The sequence below is a fragment of the Hetaerina americana genome, unplaced genomic scaffold (assembly GCF_022747635.1).
Source record: "Hetaerina americana unplaced genomic scaffold, ioHetAmer1.1.p SCAF_5, whole genome shotgun sequence".
Taxonomy (NCBI): domain Eukaryota; kingdom Metazoa; phylum Arthropoda; class Insecta; order Odonata; family Calopterygidae; genus Hetaerina; species Hetaerina americana.
In genome coordinates this window covers 61,778,455-61,794,840 of record NW_027287095.1, presented here as the reverse complement: position 1 = coordinate 61,794,840, position 16,386 = coordinate 61,778,455, and the positions used below count along the sequence as shown (strand labels likewise).

Here is a 16,386-nt window from a genome sequence, read left to right as displayed (position 1 = left end):
TGATTTCCTATCATGAAGCAAGTCACTAGTTTCTTGGCAGAACACAACATAATGTGAATTTATTCTCAGCTGAGCAAATTACAAAAGAGGTATCCAGTGTATGGAAATAAAGTTTTATTTTAAACAGGAAATACTTCAATGATGAAAAAGAAATACTTAGTTTTTCCACACAAACTTTATTTTTACGACCGGGTTTCGACGAGGATCGTCATCATCAGGTAATTATTTCAGAAATATACACACATATATATACCCTTGCAACGCTTGAAAATATGAGGTGAAGGGGTAGGGGACAGAGTTATTGGTCAGTATGGCTAGGGGGGGGAGGGATTACGGGTGTAATTTGGTCGGAGAGTGGGTGGGGACGGTTAGTCCTTTGGGCAGGCAGGTAGAAAGAGGAAGGAGAACGGTGGGGGGGGGTCCCCCTTGTTCTCGGGGCTGTTGGAGGGAAACGGTTGATGTGGGAGTGAAAGGTCGAGGAGAGGAGATCTGAAGGTGTATAATACGTCGTTAACTACTTTGCACTTGGTCCTTTCACTCTTGATGATCTCCATCTGTTCGAGCGCGTCCATCCGGGGTCCTTTTCTTTCCACATGCATAATTTCCAGCTTAAAATCACTAGAATGTCCTTTATCCAAAAGATGTTTCGAAAATTGGGACGCACCATTCTTGTTTCTGAAGGAGGCTTGGTGTTCCTTGAGCCTTTCCTTGAATTTCCTTCCCGTTTGCCCCACGTAAACGCCCCACCGTTCTCCTTCCTCTTTCTACCTGCCTGCCCAAAGGACTAACCGTCCCCACCCACTCTCCGACCAAATTACACCCGTAATCCCTCCCCCCCCTAGCCATACTGACCAATAACTCTGTCCCCTACCCCTTCACCTCATATTTTCAAGCGTTGCAAGGGTATATATATGTGTGTATATTTCTGAAATAATTACCTGATGATGACGATCCTCGTCGAAACCCGGTCGTAAAAATAAAGTTTGTGTGGAAAAACAAAGTATTTCTTTTTCATTATGAATCGTTTCCACAAAGTGAGGGCGGATACTATACAGGAAATACTTCATTTAGTTGAAACAACCAAAAAAGGTTCAAATCTATTGCCCAGTGAAAAGTATCAGACCATTTATCACATGGTAAAAACCAAGTAATGAAATGTTTGAGATAACAAAATTCCAGGTCAACATTTACACTCGAAACTAAAGTAAAACACTGAAAATCATAAAATAAAAGTGTTCCTTAGATGCAGGTGATTGTAATTTATAATTAGTTTTATTTATTTTAAAAATTACTGAACACAGTTCTCCTTTAATTGAACTCCAAACTGCTAAAAAATTAATTATTTTTTATACGAAAATAATGCTCCTCATGCTTTTATTATTTGGTATTTTTTACTGTAGTAAATGTTGAATTGTAGCTAATACAAATTTTTAAAGTTGAAATGGAATTTGGAATCACTGAAAAAGTAGAGATATGACTTAATATGAGGGCAGTACAATTAAAAAGGCATGCTGAAAACCTCCCATTAATTAATACAATATTTTGAATGACAACCATGAAATTTCAGCATCTATTTTCAATGCCATATTATAAATATATTTTAAAATCATTATTACCACAGGGTCACAGTCACAACATTACCTCAATATGTAAATACATGCATAACAAGGAAGGACATCAAAAAACTAGAAAAGGTACAAAGAAAGGCTGCCAGATATGTACTGGGGAAACATAGGAGTATGTCTGACATGTTAAAAACAACTGGGCTGGGATCCTCTACACAGTAAAAGAAAAATAAGCAGATTTTGTAGAATGTTCCACATTTGGATCTTGGGCAGATCTAAGGAAAGAGGCTGGAAATCCAAATTTTATAGGGAGAAATGACCACAAATTCAAGGTAAATTGCCTGGCATAAAGAACGAATAGAAAAAATTTTCTTTTCTAAATAAAACAATTGTTGGTTGGAACACCTTACCTGCAAAACTATTTGAGCCCTTTCCTAACAGAATGCTTACTTTTAAGAAAAGATGTAAGCAATTTATGTAATAATTTGATTGATGTGTGGGGTGAAATTATATGAAACAGCTTAATTTTTTATTTTATCTTTTTTTTTCTTGCTGATCGATTGATGTTGATAAGATGGGGATTTTCTTGTTTTGTGTTAGAGATTTGTGTTTGGAAGTTTTCTTTATGTGTACTTTTGTTCAACTGACTGATTTTATCTATTATCTTTGGTGATTACTTGGGACTTATGTGCCACCTGACACTGTCTATCTACACTAGTAAATTTTAATAATAATAATAACAATATTTAAGATTGAAAATTGAAAAAGGGAATGCTTACCTGAATTATATACCTATTGGAACCAATATTTCCAGCAAATACAGTTGGTCCTTGGGTACTAAATCCAGAGTTATCCACCTCATTTATTTCTTGTCCTGTCTGCAGAATCTGTGTGAAAATAAAATAATTGAGGACATGCTTTTAACCATTTTGTACTCTTGATGTTCCTTAATGGCAAATAACAATGATACAGCTTATGACTACAAGGTATTATAGGTATTTTCTCTTTTCCCCTCTCACGTAATATCATCCAGATTAATGCAAACTGGGCAACTCTGAGATTCACAGAAATGGATCTTCAAATTCTATATACAGTGAAAAACAAAACAAAATGTATACTAGTGCATGCTTTCCAATCTCCATGAAATTCAAAGATACGTATTTCAATTCATCAGTGAGTGGGCAATTAGACACCTCAGTAATAACAAAATTCCCTGATGATAAATTATGCAAATGTTTATGCAACAACTATATTCACTTGCAAACTCAGGAAATATATCAGGAATATCTTATTTGTCACTGGAGGCTAAGCTCAAATTATACCTTAAATATCCTTCTTTTTTAAGATCTGAAATTGAAAAGGATTTTTACAACCATCTAAATAACTTTTAGAAGAGCTCAGGAATTTTCCAAGAAAATATTTGAATGGAATAATCCTTAAATATAAACACACAGCAATAATTGCACAATATGGACAGGCAAATGTTGAGATTACATTTTCTCACATCTTGCCTAATTTTGTACTCAAGTAGCGACAAATAAATTAAAAATGAGTTAAAGGATTTTTGTAGAGTAGGATGCTGGGAGGGACAAGAGTTTAGTAGCTTGTGTAAATCCAAAACCTACCTTAAATGGTATATTATCTATAATAATAATTCTCTACTCAGTGTCATTAAACTCAGAGTGGATAATTTCATACTTGGCTGCCGTGCACATATGTATATCTTAAGCAATTAAAGTAATGCAGAATTTTCAAACTTTAAGTTATAAGGATATGAGATTTATGAGGTTCAATTGTGAATCCATAGGCTATAATTTCACAAATATTTTCCAAATTGATCACATATTTTGTAAATACACAATGGGAGTAGACATCTACTCAATAAGTACAAAATGGAATAGGATGAGGACTTAAAGATACTATATAGTTTCAGATCTCCAGTCCACTGCATCAGCAAAGCACAAATGATTTGAAATTGTGACCATTAAAAAATATAAATAAAAAATTATAATTACAGATACTTCCCTCCTTAAGATGCCATTATCATGCATAATATTTAGTTAGCTGAGTGAACAACACCATTAGTAAGAATAGAGTACATTGTAAGTATAGAGATTCTTTAAAACCCCCCACAATCTTTCTTTGATTTCTGGATGACTTTGGCAACCACTAAATTCAAGGTTATGTCTGATTTCAACCAAGCTATGGAATGGTGCACTCACCATGGTGGAATCTGGACGACTGAGAATCATGAATGCATGCATGAGTTCTTCTCCTCCAGGGGCATCTGCATCCGCTGCTTTAGTACTCGGGGCTCCACTTCCAATGACTGTCCACATATCAATGCAGCCAGGTAGCTCAAAAGTGGTCACAACCTTATAGAATAAATAAATCAAAATACTTACACAAATATTGAAAAAATTTTAATGAATAGACTTTTTTTGCAATTAATATTCAATTATTATGAAAATGATTAACTTAATCTGTCAGAGGAAAGATTTTTGTATTCATTGGTTCTGTTATCCACACCCGCCCTTCACCTCACTGATGTACCATGTTAGGCAGTCATCGCACTAAAACAAGTACGCTCCACTTCTTTTTGGTTTAGGGATTTAATCTTAGGCATTATACAGTCTTTATGATTGATGGAAGGTAGAATGCAATTTTATATTTATGTTTAGGGAAACATGAGGACACTACTTCGGAGATGTTTCCTAAAATTGGAAATTTACACCACTTTGTTGGATTTTCTTCTCGGGGCAGCAATGATACCAATGAAATGGCTAGTTATTACTGGGATTTATTTTATAGTCTACTAATTAGTATTGATTGATAGCATTTGACCAGTGTTTAATCACTTCTAATTCTTTCCTGTACTTGGTGCTTTTGAGGAGGATTTTAATTAATCTGCCAACTCAAACCTTCCACAACCAACAAAGTCCTCCCAGCAAAATTATTGAAATAAAAATTATCATCAATTTTCTCCTAAAATTAAGTTGTTCATAAATCATAAGGTTCTTTGAAAAAAAATTATGGAAGTGAGCCCTTAACTCTAAGATGCTCAAGGTGCTGATATATCAGCTTCCCATATTTGCCTTTAAAAGCTCAAGTTGCCGATACATTGACTCTAGTTTTAAACTAGTTTAAAATTTGTTATTTAATGCAAATTAAGAATTAATCTCTGTTAAACTGATAACAATATGTTTGTTTGTTTATTCTTTCAAAATGGGAGGGCTTTTAATTAATTATGTATTTTACATTAACAAAAGTAATTGTACATGTAAGTATCCTTTTCCTATTGTCAGATGCAACTAATCGACTACAAATCATCATTCAAATTTTTTTTATCTTCACTTTGTAGGTTTCGCTATGTACATTACATTATCTCTTTCATTCTTCTTCAGTCATTTTGTATTAACTGCCTGCCATGCACTTCTACCTCAATGTTATCATTCATAGTCTGATACTTTATGTGAGACAAAATACTAGCTGAAATTTTCCGTTCTTTCTTTTCATAAAAAATAACAGGAAAATAGAACAACCAACATGCAAAATATAAAAAGCTTATCGCAACATTTATCTAACAAGAAACATCAGCGATTGGGGGTCAAATTCTGAATGCTGGGTCATTCTCAGTCAAGTTGCGTTCTTCACATACAGAAGAGTCAAGTATAAAACAGCAAAACTGAAATACAAGAGCATGGATTGAAATATACTGTGGCAATAAAACATTTGCAAAGAGAGAATTATTTTCAGAGGGGTTGCCATAATTTGTAGATATTTTCTTTATGTACATTCCACTTGCTTGAAAACTTTAATCTCTTGGAACTTACATAAATATAATAAGAAATAATAAAAAAAGATAAAAGAAAAAAATTAAAAAAAATAATAAATTTCTTTGACAAATTCCAAAGAAACTGCGGGAGATGCCGCAACAGTAACTTTTAATGAAGTCATCCGCTAATGTGCATTTCAATGCAACAATTTCAGAGTGTAAAAATCATTCGCCTTGACTGGGATTCGAACCCAGATCCCTCAATATCCGGTCGAGTGCTTTAGCCACTTAAGCTACCGAGGCGTCCTCTTAACATTGTGACATTGCATGTACGGTATTTCGTCACAACATCTTGTTCCTTTAAAAACCCCAAAATTTCAGAGTTTAAGAGGACGCCTCGGTAGCTTAAGTGGCTAAAGCACTCGACCGGATATTGAGGGATCTGGGTTTGAATCCCAGTCAAGGCCAATGATTTTTACACTCTGAAATTGTTGCATTGTAATAAATTTCTTCCAGAAAATTTTAAAAAGAATTTCTTAGTAGGGTAGAAGTTATACTGTCGGTCAGGACCTGTTCTTGCCTGTGGTTTCTGGGCAAAATGATCTCAAAAAGGGTCTGCTCTTCTTCTTTCAAGTCAAACAACTGTAATGGATGAGGACATAAATTCTAATGCACATGTGAACGATAAAATTATGCAGAAACTAGAAATAATTTCCCATTATAATAAATTTATTGGGTGGGGATCGACACTTCTGAAATGATGCTATATACTTTAATGGATGAAAAAAGTGCATAATATATTGGATGAAATTTGCTTTCAATATAATATCTAGGATGATTTTGAATAGTAATATTCTATTTTCGGAATATTACAAAGGACTTGGAAAACCTCAGTCAAGGCTACCATTTTTAATCAGTATCATTGAGACCATTTGGGTAAAGAGTGGGTCTCAATTAGAGACAGTTCATCAAGAGTAGGAGTACAAAAACTGGTTGCAAAAACAGGCTTAGTGTTGAGTATGCAGCTCTAAAAATAAAAGAAAAACAGACAGAACTGTCTGCATTAGATGTAATAAAGGCTTGCATGGGGAGTCTTTGACCAAACACTAATAGTGATAGAGTGAAAAGTACTTTTTCATATAATGCGTTATATCTTATGAACAAACAGGAATATTAGCGTCAAATTTGAATATGATAGAGCTAAATATTTAAAATATAATAAGAAATGGCCTATTATTCAATAAATTAATAGGTTTTTAAAGTTATATTATTTGTAAAAAACATTTGGTAGTTCATCAAAAAATTTTTCAATTAAATATTTTTTAATGAAATTACTTTTTATTTAGACACATCCAAAAACTTTTTTAATAGAAACGAAAATATTTGCCATTTTAAGAAAAAAATTGAATATCCTTGATCTAAAAACAGGCTAAAAAATTATTTAAAAAACTTGAAATTTGCAGAAATAATGCGTGAACTTTCTGGGCTTGAAGACCAAAAATGGGGTGATACCGTAAGGGTTAACCAAATTATCTCATTATTTCGTTTTTCACTTTATTCAACTAATATAATTAATCAATCAACTTTTTATTCAAATAAAAAAAGTTTAATTTCTGAATAATGGAACTAGTTATCTTTTGCAATTTTCAGTAGCAATGACAGCGTCCGGTCACGACTGTTTTCTCGTATACTTCAATTTTGCCATTCGCATCAAAACATATTTGCTTGCATGATTGGTTGCTGTTGCAAAAATATTTCAGAATATTAAAGCAGATGTTCTGTGGTGTTGCAACAAAATTTTAGTTTGGTTCTTGAATTCAATTTGATTAGTGTAACTTCTATTGATAAATGTTGTTAATGGAGTTATCCAGCCATTGACCAATGGATATCCATGATAAGAGTGTTTGCTTGCATTTTTTATGATTTCCATTTTAGTAAAGCTTCTACAGATGAATGCTGTTAACTGCTGAAATGTTCTAGTTTACTTCAACCAACTTCAATACTTACCTTATCCTTCCAACTTCCTGAGAATCTTATTACCTTCATTTCCTCATGATTAATTCTCAATCCAAATTTATCACATCGATTCTAAAAAGTACCAAGAAATGATAGCAACCTTTTGGCTGACTGGCTAAATAATATGTGATCATCCATATATCTGTTTTAAGAATTCCCAACCTACTTTCACTCCAGCCATTCCCATGCTTCCATTGCCATTTTGAAGAAAAATCACTATATATAATTAAGTGTTTACAAAGAATTTGATGACAATGGTATTAAGGAAAGATTATTAGTGATAGTTTTGAATGGAGCATAGCTATTTACTACTACAAAAGTCTAGTCATTGAAGAGGAATTCTGTGATGTGGAGAAGGATAGAAAAAAATTAAGTGAGCTGAAAGGAATAAAGAAAGAAGAGCTAGGCATGGTAGGAGAGGAGGAAGAGATGGGAGGAATCCAAAAAAAGTCCAAAAAAGTGGATGCAGGGCATATTGACAGGCAACAAAATTTTGAAGATTGTGATAGAGAATATTAGCAAAGTAGGTAGAGGCAGGAAAAGAGTCAAGCCTAGTGGATGGAACAAAGGGAAGTGTGGAGTACTTGGAGCTAAAAATGCTTTATCATAATGTAAGGTTAAAAAGTAATTAGTGCGGTTGTTTGGTATCTTGGAAGAATAGCATTCCCCCTTCCCGGGCCCTTCGAAAACCTGTCTTGACTGGTATGCCACAGTAAATAATTAGGGAAAATAGGGAGAACATATTCTATGCAGGTTATTCAATATGTCCTTAGGAACAAATAGAAAAAAAATACTTTGGGGACACATTTTTTATTTTCCAAATAATCTCCTTTTTGCTTTATACACTTTTTCAAGCATTTCTCTAACTTTTTTATAGCCACCCAAAAACGTGGCATTTCAAACATAGGTCCTCAAAATAGGCATCTGTGTAGGTGATAGCCTCCCCGTTCGACGTGCATCATTTTCCACAGAGCCATTTTTTCATTTGGAAATATAAAAGTCACTGGGAGCCAAATATGGTTAATACGGTGGATGTCGTGATAATTTCAATTAATGCCATAATTTTCACCATCAAAACTGCACATGTGTGCACTTGTGCATTATTGCCACGATGGAAAAAAATTTTTCTCCTAGCCAGATGAGGACTTTTTCCTTTGTTTCTCTGCTCAACTGGTACAATAACGATGCATAACTCTCTCCATTTATCATTTGTCCTTTTTACAAGTATTCCACAAAGATGATTCCAAATGTGCAACCCAAAAAACCATGGCCATCTCCTCGTTTAACAATTTCACTGTCTTCACCTTATTTGGAGCCGGATCGTGTTTAGAAAACACATTTTCGACTTTTACTTTGTCCCTGGAGTGTAGTAGTATAACCATGTTTGGTCCACAGTTACGTATTAATGCAGGAATTCATCACGATTGCGACATAGACGTACCACACCAGCCTCCAAATCAACCACATGATAGCATTTATTCTCCACTGAGAGCAAACGTGGCACCTATCTTGCCCATTTTTTCACACCCAATTTTATGTGTAAAATTGAAAACACTAACTAGTCATATTCCTGTGGCCTCAACTATTTTGCAAACTTTGTTTCATTGATCACTCAAAACGATATTGTGAATGTTGCAAGTCTCTTCCACTGGATGCCCTAAATGATGCTCATCATTTGTGGAGGCATGGCCACATTTTAACTTATTTACCTAATTGTGAACAGTGGCAAACATAGGAGTATATGTGCCATGAAGTCCATTTAACTTGACTTTAATCTCTTTTACTGTTAAGCATTTTTAATAGAAGTGTTTAATCACAGCACAAAACTATTTTTTTTCCATTTTTCTAAATAAATGAAAGTTTGTTGCTTCCATTGACTATGAAAATGAAACCATATGATAGGTGTAGGTGAAACTTAAACAGCAGTCCAGTAAGAGAAGAGAATTACTGAAAGCATACTCTTTCAGATACCATGAGCACCATCTATTAGATCATTGGAGTTATTATAAGAGACACGCATGATTCAAGGTCATTGATATTAAACTATGCTTTAATGTTAATGTAATAACATCATAATAAGAAATGAAAAAATAGCAACTTCGTGAAAATACTGAAAATTTATTATGATGCGACCCAGGTTCCAACATTCAACGTGATCTTTGTCAACCTGAAGATGACGCTGAATGTTGAAACCTGGGTCGTATCATAATAAATTTTCAGTGGAATCACAAAGTTACTATTTTTTCATTTTCAATATGAATTGATTCCATAAAGTCATGCCGGAAACCATCAATTATATCATAATAAGAGATGGGAAATGCTGATGAAAATTCCCAAAAAACCATTACTAATGGCAATGCACCCAAAATACCAATAACAACTCAAAACGAATTCCTTTCCTCACACCAAGAATAAATTCAAATAAGTAACACAAATTTCTTACCTGGGGTCTAATAGATTGCTGCAAAACACACAGTGCACCGTTCTTGCCATATCCCGAGGTGGTGACCAGCTCCATGTCAGGATCCTGTACATTGGAAAATTCCTCCGAGAGGAATGCTGGCTCACCCATGGATATATCACCACAGGGTCCAATGTTCAAAAGACTATCACACACCTTTAGAAGAAAATACAAAAATTATATATGAAATTATATTCTCCATATGGATGGAAAATTTGTGCAAAAGCAAAATGAGAACTTATAAAGACAGTAAAGATCAAATAAAAATATTTTATACAGGTCAATACGTGCCACTGAAATATGGTCCCTTTGGCTAATAAGTGAATAATGTAAATGAGTTGGGGATGGTGAGTCCGGATGGACAGTGTTAGGAAGAGGGGTTGGATACGGGTGTCCATTATCATCTGTGCTGTCAAAATATATATGAAGGAAATGATTAAAGAGGCATGGGAAGAACTGAAAATAGGAGTTGAAAGTCGGCAGGAAATTCTTAAAATCAGTTAGGTTTGCCAACGACCAAGCTCTAGTTTGTCAGTCAGCCAAGGGGCTGCAAACATTGCTGAGTGAACTAGAAATTCAGTACGGTAGATATGGGATGAGGATAAATATAAATAAAACAAAGGATGCGTGGTTTCCAAGAAAGGAAAGGCTAAGTTAAATGTTACAATAGGAGGGCAAAAATTTGAGCAAGGGGAATGGTATACATATCTCAGAAGTGTTTTGGACCAAAATGGTCAAAGTAGCAGGGACATAAGGAGAAGCATTGCATTAGGCAAAGAAGTTTTCACAAGGAGGAGGGAATTGATGACAGGAATGTTGAGTAAGGATGTTGAAAAAGGCTGATTAAAACTTTGATATGGAGTGTAGTTATATACGGAGTGGAAACATGGTCATTGATACAGGCGTAGACCGAACACTATTGAAATGTAGGTTTGGAGAAGAAAAAAATGGTGAAGTGGACCAAAAGGAGAACTAACAAAGAAATGCCATGGTGGGAGAGGAGAGTTTTGGGAGTAATCAAAAAGACACAGGCAAGATGGATGCAGAGCATTTTGATTGGCAATGGGATGATGAAGACTGTGATAGAGGGGATAGTGTTAGGCAACTGATGAAAGGGTACGAATATGATTGGCCCAATTCCAATCCTATACCCTTTGTTGGCTATATTATGCATTTGGATAGATAGATAGATTTAATTTAGCATTGTTTTAATGTATATTACTATAATTAACTATATGCACTAATTATCGCTGACTAGCCTAGTATTTATATGTACAGACAAATATTATTATTATATTTAAAAAAACTGGACGTTTTGACCAAGTGCATGTCTAGTAAGTTCTTACCTCAAATACATAAGAAGCAATTAAGACGGAGGTTTGGTCCTCACTGCCATAAACCTCTAACTCATCCAAATCCTTAATATCAGACACATCCGAAGCCATCCAGTCACCTGCACAAACAAAATTAATGTTACTGACATGAACATAGCAGAGAGAAAACAAACTATATGAAAAATGCTTCAAATCCAGCTTGGTGGTATACACCATAAACATGGCATTCAAATGTATAACTTTGATCAAACAAAATATAGCTTGCTCTTAAAAGACCATACATAAAAAACAAATTATACATGAAAAACATTTGACATCATATGCCACATCATACACCATTAAAAAAATTATTATTAATTGCATTATTTTTATGGTACTCATTTGATTACACTCTATTAGCGATCTACAAATTACCTTGAAGTGACTAAAAATAAAATGATCAACTCAAAAATTTGATTCTGTACAATTTAGAACCATAAAAAACATTTATGCAAGGAATACCAATTATGCACTTTTTTCAGGGCCAAATTCAATTTTGATTTTTAATAATAAACAAAGCATTCACAGCATGCACAATTAAACAAAAATAAAAAATTAGTTAAAAAACCGCAAAGTGAAGAATTACACACAGTCATATTCAATAATCACATTCTTCTACACATCAATTCTCTGTTTGGAAAAGAGAACCACAGTGAAAAGAAACCATTAGCCTTGACTGAAATGTAAACACTAGCCGAACTCAAGTGCATATATGCAAAAAATATAGTTATTATCCAATTATAAAAATTAATAATTACTTCCTGGAAAAATGGAAGGAAAATGTGACATTTAGAAAAAATACTAGCACTATTTATATTCTAGAACTAGAAAAATTGAATTGTGTAAAATGCATGACCTTCAAAATACGTGGAAATTTCCACTTACGTATACATAATGAAATGCAGGATTAAGCAAGTGTTCCTAAATGTTACCTCTGCTACACTTTCATGTACATTAATCCTCATATTTAACACATTCTTTAAAACCCAAACTTGATTAACCAAATGAGCCAACATATGTACAATGAGTTTCTAATATTAATACATACTACCTTGATCAAAAAGTTCCCGGAATTTATTCAGAAAATTAAAAATACAAGTTTATTCATCTAAATCTATATTGTCCCCTTCAAAGTAATCCCCATCGACTGCAACACACTTATGCCAGCGCTTGATCCAATCCTCGAAACATTTTTTATATTCGGTTTTCGGTATCCGTCCATCAGTGCTTCCTGCGATTTTTCCATTACTTCCTCTCGGCTGCTAAAACGCGTTCCCCGTAATGGTTTTTTAACTCGATTGAACAGAAAGAAGTCACAGGGAGCCAAATCAGGTGAATTCGGTGGCTGTTGGATGGTATTTGTTGCATTTTTCGTCAAAAAATTACGAATAATGATAGCACTGTGCGACGGTGCGTTATCATGGTGCAAAATCCACGAGTTTTCTGCCCACATTTCTGGTCTCTTTCGGCGAATTGCTTCACGCAAACGTCTCATAACGCCCAAATAATACTCTTTGTTTACTGTCTGGCCTTCTGGCAAAAATTCGCATTCGATGCACTACACCGTTGTAATCCATGAAAACCGTCAGCATTGCCTTCTTTTTTGACTGAAAACGACGTGGTTTTTTTGGTCTCGGCTCATTTGGTGAACGCCATTCACTTGCCTGATGTCTGGATTGCGTGTCGTACTCATAAACCCACGTCTCGTCTCCAGTAATGATCCTTTTGATGAATGTGGGATCGGATTCAGCCTCGCAAATCATGTCTTTTGCGACGTCAACACGGTCTCTTTTTTGCATGAAATTGAGGTCTTTTGGCACCAACTTTGCTGCTACACGACGGAAACCCAAATCATTAACCACAATGTCTTGGGCGGATCCATAGGCAATGTTCAAGTCCTCCGCTATTTCTCTGATGGTTAATTTGCGGTTATTGACCAACATTTCTTTTACTTTATCAATTTTTTCACCGACTTTCGATGTCGATGGTCTGCCACTGCGTTCATCATCTTCGATTGACTCACGACCACTTCTGAACCGCTCGTGCCACTGGTAAACGACCGTTTTTTTTAGAGAATCGTTGCCGAAACACTTTTCCAACATTTCCAACGTCCGTGCGCCACTAAATCCGTTTTTTACGCAAAATTTAATACAAGTTCGTTGTTTCAAATTTAAATCCATTTCTGCAATTGTAAAAAATCGCCAACACACACAGAGATAGATGTACTCTTGGCTACGTAACTTTTGCAAATGTCAAGTTATGACACTAAGATTTAAAGGGAATATCAACAACAGATGTACCAATTTAACAAAAAAACAGAACTCAAATCGGAACGATGGGAGTGCCACACGGTGGTTATTCCGGGAACTTTTTGATCAAGGTAGTATTTCTATCAACACAGTGATCACTACCAGGAAGATAGGCATAAGTGGCCTATATCATTTATTGACATTCCAGTTTACTGTAAGTACAATCATTTAATGTCTTTATTTTTAAAATGGTAAAGGTATTTAACATTCTTTACATCAACTGGAAACTATTATTTAGTTTCAATAAATTTCCGGAAAAAACTTAAGGGTCAGGTATGGACTGTCCATCAGGCAGAAAGGCTGACTAGAGGTTCAATTGGACTGGTTAAAAGTAATGTTGAATTCCTGGATTAGTTGACACGTAAATACATATATGTACAAGAAAAGACATATTTGCGACCCCTCATCCAAGCATTTTCTTTGGTTTTGTTTTTGATTACGACTAAACAATGCCTAACCTAAAAATTTAAATATTGCTAGATTCAAGCAATGATTTTGCCATTTCAGTGAAACTATTTTGAAACTTTTAAGCCTCTAGAAATTCACATTGCAAGAGGATGACGTGGTAGCTTAATTGGTTAAAGCACTCATCTGGATATCAAGGAACACACATTTGAATCCCAGTTAATGCAAATTATTTTTTATTTTGAAATTGATGCATTCTAATGAATATTAGTGGAAGACTTCATTAAAAGTTACTGTTGAGGCATCTTCTGGAGTTCTTTGAATCATGAGCATAATATTCCATTTCCATGACTGGGGTGTTGATAAACCCCTGGTTTCATTTAATCATGACTGCCTTCAGGTATTACGGTGACATATCTTTCAGAGGAATTACTTTTAACCGACACTTTCAAGATTCTTTTTTTTTTAAACTATCACTCTTCTTACTTTCTAAAAATATCATTTATGACACATAATACTACATATCTTACAAATCTTGGTCTCAACAAGTTGTATGCAGAATTGCAACAATAAATCCAAATCTTTGCGACTAGCCACAGACTTGATTTTTCCTGCATTCATCCTTAACGTGCAATGCCTTAAAAACAAGTTGCTTGGGATTTAAGTCCTATTGAACTCATTTAAACCTCTTCTATTCTCTACTTATGTTAGCTTTGAGAACTCTGATGATGTCTCACACCTGTGCATTACTGGCTACTCAATAGATGGCAATTTCTGTTGCTATGTTTTCACAAATGGTGGTACTGAAATTCAACTCAGGGAAGGCTTAATTCCACTGACCCCACAATTTGTACCAAATTACTTGCTTTCCAAGAAAAATTTTAAGTACTCACTATGTTTTTTAACATAGGAATGTGTTGCATCTGCATTTATCGCTCACCAATAGGTGATTTTCAATTGTCTAGGCAAAACCTTGATATTTTGCATGATTTTCTGTACCTGTTCCTAGATGGCAACAATCAGAAAACTCTTCTTAACTTGTCTAGGTCATACAACCAAAAAGTTAGCATTGCAGATGTCGCTAGTGTTAAATTTCTCTTCTTCATCTTTGCATGTCAGAACTGTATCTAGTCTAACTGCTCAAGATACAAAACCTGAAGTTACTAATTCCGACAATTATTTATTTATTAGGGTGGGTCATTTCTGATCACTATCCCATCATGACTTACTAATCACTTAAAATGAGATCTATGATTGCAGTTAAAATGAGAGGTGTGAGAACAGAATTTATTCTGATATCAATGCTTGATGATGCTTATTCTTTTTAAAACTGTGACTTGAGATGGTGTCCACTTAACTCTCACTTTGAATCAAATTTCCCTGCATTTTATGACAAGCTTTAATTTTCTTTAAATGCTGAATTTCCTCTGATCGTGAGGACACAAGTCATATGTCAGGGATCCTAGAAAACAGTAGTTCACAGATGGAATTCTTAAGTTTTATTCTTACGGTTACTCTTAAGGAACTATATGCTCTGATTCAATCTTCTGGTAAAAATAATTGGGAAGTTGAGCACAAACTACTCAAAAAATCATATTGACTGTTTCTCAATAATGCCAACATTCCTATGGAGACAAAAGATTATAAAAATGCTCTTAAAAATCTAGTGAAATAAGGAAGATTATCAAAGAGTCAAAAAAATCTAGAGCTTCATCCATTAGCTAAGATCCAAATCCAGAAATACCAGTTACAGATTTCAATAAGCATTGTACATCTCTTCCATCTATTGACCTGCCCACTTATCAGCCAATTTGCCAGAATATTACAATGTCTTCTACCACACCACTATTTCTTTCTCCATGTGCTGAAAACAAACTTATAGAATATGGGAATAAGAATTATAATTAATAGTGCTGGCAATCATGATTCGCTTCAATTTGTTATCACTCCGTGTTTTCATTTGATCAAGGAACCTATATTACACCTCATTAATGCTTCTTTTGTTGATGGCATCTTTCCTAAAGATTAACAAATTTCTAAAATACTTCATTTATATAAGAAAAAATGTTGTACTCTAGATCTTAACTATTACCAACCCATGGTTATTGAAACTCAGCTCTCTAAAATTTTTGGGAAAGGCTATCATAGGTGTTTGGTTCCCTTTTTAGAATCTTCTGCCATCTATTTTCAAAAGATAAATTTAGGATTGCACACTGCAACAAAAACAACCTGCAAAAATTTTTAAATAGGATCAAGGGCAGAGTGGAAAACTTGAAAAAAAGTGGTATTTACAATGAAATGTACAGATTGCAGCACAGTGTACACAGGACAAATGGAGAGATCGTTCAAGCTATGTGCCAAGAAACCCAAGCAAAATCTCTGGAATGGGAATATCGCCCAATCCAATTTTGCCAAACAACTATGGGAGATGGGTCAATGCAGTGACTTTGTTCCAAACAAAATTCTTTATGAGGAAAAGGGA

The 16,386-nt window shown here is 34.5% G+C and overlaps 1 protein-coding gene across 3 annotated transcripts in view; it reads right to left on the bottom strand.

Moving 5' to 3' along the window:
* Positions 1-16,386, bottom strand: part of Cpsf160 (cleavage and polyadenylation specificity factor subunit 1) — a 57,784-nt gene that overhangs the window by 24,091 nt on the left and 17,307 nt on the right. For all 3 annotated transcript variants that reach the window (XM_071592323.1, XM_071592324.1, XM_071592325.1), the window contains 4 exons: positions 11,164-11,270; positions 9,800-9,973; positions 3,788-3,940; positions 2,345-2,452 (listed from right to left, as the gene is read on the bottom strand). In XM_071592323.1, the coding sequence (XP_071448424.1) occupies positions 2,345-2,452; positions 3,788-3,940; positions 9,800-9,973; positions 11,164-11,270 (542 nt within the window). The remainder of the gene's footprint in view (positions 1-2,344; positions 2,453-3,787; positions 3,941-9,799; positions 9,974-11,163; positions 11,271-16,386) is intronic.